The following is a 3,032-nucleotide window of genomic DNA, read 5'->3' as shown; positions in this document are numbered from 1 at the left end:
TACTGTTGCTTACCTGTAAGGTTCGTTATGGACTTGCCTCCTCCTATTGAAATGATTTTGTCAAAATGTATTTACTTTGGTGTGCTGTCAGTTTTATTCTGGATTTTATTTCATTTGTTTAATAACAATTTAACTTTAATTAATTAAAAGTTTTTTATTATTGCATATTTGTGATTAAACATTTGATTTTGATGTAATTGTGCATTCAGAGATTTTTTTCCAATCTTTTTATGTATTTGTCCCATTAGATTTCATTGCTGTATTTGATAGCTGATCACAGTATTCTATAAGTTATGAACATGTATTGAATAAGGAGAAGTACAATAGGATGGATTCAATATCAAAACAAAACTACCTGAATAGCGTTAAAAGTTCTGCTTTCAGAGTTAGTCGTCTTTGAACCAGTGTTTGAAAAGATAACTGCTTTTAGTCAGTCACTCAATTTTGATGTCATTAATCTGGCCTCTGAAAATAAACATAAAAACCTTGGTGATGTTTTTTTTAATCTATGCATGTCTTAAATTTCATGTTAAATAAATTTTTAGAATTTTAACCTCTGGAATATTTAAAAAAAATGTGAAATATCTTTTGCAGCAGTGAAAGAAAAATTATCATACATTNTTTTTTTTTTTTCAGTGGCCCTAATCCTCTTCCGTACCTCATGCATCTCTTTCTCTAACTGTTTTTTTTTTTAGGGGTCTGCTGAACCGAACAGGAATACCCAAGGATGCTGTAGATTACCTTATATACGGGACAGTCATCCAGGAGGTCAAAACCAGCAACGTGGCTCGAGAGGTACATCAGACATACTTGCTAAACCAGTTTGCTCTTGTGCCAAAGTTTAAGAATAACCCATCAGAGTAAAGTGTTTTTCCTTGTTTTTCAGGCAGCATTGGGGGCCGGCTTCTCAGACAAGATTCCTTCCCACACCGTCACAATGGCCTGCATCTCCTCCAACCAAGCCATGACCTCAGGTATTTAACCATGAGTGATGTTTATTATTTACTAGAAAAATGTAGCGTCTTGCAATTTATTTCTCGCAAAGCTCCTTATTTTCTTGACAAGGTGGAAATATTGAGGAAAGGAAATGTAATTCATTTTTCCTCTCCTAACTGGTGGTCATTTCCAATGCTACCCGTTTTGATCTCCTCCTCTCTTCTCTCCAGCCGTTGGACTGATTGCTGCCGGCCAGTGTGACGCTGTTGTAGCAGGTGGGGTTGAGTTCATGTCTGATGTTCCAATTCGTCACAGCCGAAAGATGAGGAAGACAATGCTGTCCCTTAACAAGGCAAAAACCATCGGCCAAAGGCTAAGTCTGCTCGGCAGCATCCGGCTAGCTCACCTGTCCCCAGAGGTGAGCATTTACTTTGATTCAAACCTCAAAGTTTGTTTTTGTTTTGTTTTTCTGTGACACAGTATGAATGGTGTTGGTTGTGTGTGAGCAGCTTCCTGCTGTTGCTGAGTTCTCAACAGCGGAGACTATGGGCCACAGTGCAGATCGTCTGGCTGCTGCGTTTGGGGTCTCCAGGGTGGAGCAGGATGAGTTCGCTCTGCGGTCGCACTCACTGGCCAAAAAAGCTCAGGATAACGGGCTGCTAGAGGATGTGATTTCCTTTAAAGTTCCAGGTAAATCCTATATCCTTCATAGCAAACTTGCCAGTTAGTGGATCTAGAAATACAATAACTACTCATTGATTCTTATATTTTTAATAACCATTTTTACATTTAAAAAGTTCAGTTTTAGTTTATGCATTTCATTTATACAATAGTAGAACGTAGGAAAAAACCTTGGTCTAAATCAAATCCTGATGATTTGCTTAATAAACAGTTTGTGTCTTGAAAACAAAAAATAAAGTATTGCATTCATTTATAGTTTCTAAATTAATGCAAAACTTTAGGAGAGTCGATCTCTTTCTCATTTATCTAGAAAATTAAAATGCTTCTGAGTGTTTCTCATGTTAAATTATGTTTAAATGCAGTTCCTCTTTGAATTTCCACGTCTGGAGTTTTTGTTATGTATTCATTTGGTTTCTAAACTGCTGATTGACAAAACTCCCAAATGCTTACTCAAAAATAAATAAAAATACACGATTGCACTGTTTTTGAACTTTTAAACCTTACTAGATAACAGCGACGATTTTTCTCAAACTTGATTTAGCCTTAATATCAAGCAAAGACCTTCAACTTTTTTCAACATTTTATTATTTCTACTAACTGAAAATGGTTTTTGCAATCAAGGTGAGGTATGGACAATTCATTCGAGATGTGAACTGTTAAAAAAGCGCAGTATGGTTTAAGGTCTGATCCAAGCTGGTCAGAATGATTAAGAGGGAGATAAATCATTAATTTCATAGTCTGGAAATGAAAAGAATTTTAATGTAGAAAATGTTTAGCAGCCTGTTTACCATAGCAACAAACCCTTTAGATATATAAATTAACACTTTAAAAATGACATAAATTCTGCCTGCAAAACATTACAAACAAGCAGGTTAAAAACAAATGGTGAGACATTTTAATATATGAATTAATGTATTTTTTTTTAAAACATTGCTTCAGCTTTAACCATGTTCTTTTTTTTTTCTTTCCAGGGCGGGATATTGTATCCAAGGACAATGGCATTCGTCCGTCATCCATGGAGCAAATGGCCAGACTAAAGCCTGCCTTTGTCAAGCCTCACGGCACTGTTACTGCTGCCAACTCGTCTTTCCTGGTAAACACTAGCTTCAGATATACTTCCTGGATAGAAATAATTTATGTGTCATGGACAAAAAAACGACAAAAAAAAAAAAAAAACAGGGTTATTGACTCTAAATTAATTAGATTTTTACATTTTCCACTGTATCTCTATTTTACCATCTTTTCAGTCCTTTAGACAAACATCTTAAGCCTTAGTATCCATTGGCTGTAAATAAATGACGTGTTTCTCTGTGTTTTCTCAGACCGATGGTGCCTCTGCTGTTCTCATCATGTGCGTGGAGAATGCTTTGGCCATGGGGTTCAAGCCTAAAGCATACCTGAGGTATTTGGAACTT

General features: G+C 36.0%; 1 protein-coding gene across 1 annotated transcript in view; it reads left to right on the top strand.

Annotated features, from left to right (window-relative positions):
• Positions 1-654: 654 nt before the first annotated feature.
• Positions 655-3,032, top strand: part of LOC107082845 (trifunctional enzyme subunit beta, mitochondrial-like) — a gene marked incomplete at its 5' end in the record, with an annotated part of 4,450 nt that continues 2,072 nt past the window's right edge. Inside the window, 6 exons of the mRNA XM_015371728.1 lie at positions 655-795; positions 887-974; positions 1,167-1,354; positions 1,446-1,626; positions 2,589-2,710; positions 2,940-3,019. Coding sequence (XP_015227214.1) covers positions 655-795; positions 887-974; positions 1,167-1,354; positions 1,446-1,626; positions 2,589-2,710; positions 2,940-3,019 — 800 coding nt within the window. The remainder of the gene's footprint in view (positions 796-886; positions 975-1,166; positions 1,355-1,445; positions 1,627-2,588; positions 2,711-2,939; positions 3,020-3,032) is intronic.

Source organism: Cyprinodon variegatus, unplaced genomic scaffold, assembly GCF_000732505.1.
Source record: "Cyprinodon variegatus isolate N-32 unplaced genomic scaffold, C_variegatus-1.0 Scaffold64, whole genome shotgun sequence".
Taxonomy (NCBI): domain Eukaryota; kingdom Metazoa; phylum Chordata; class Actinopteri; order Cyprinodontiformes; family Cyprinodontidae; genus Cyprinodon; species Cyprinodon variegatus.
Note: the sequence above shows the minus strand (reverse complement) of the source record. Positions and strands in the feature narration are given on the sequence as shown.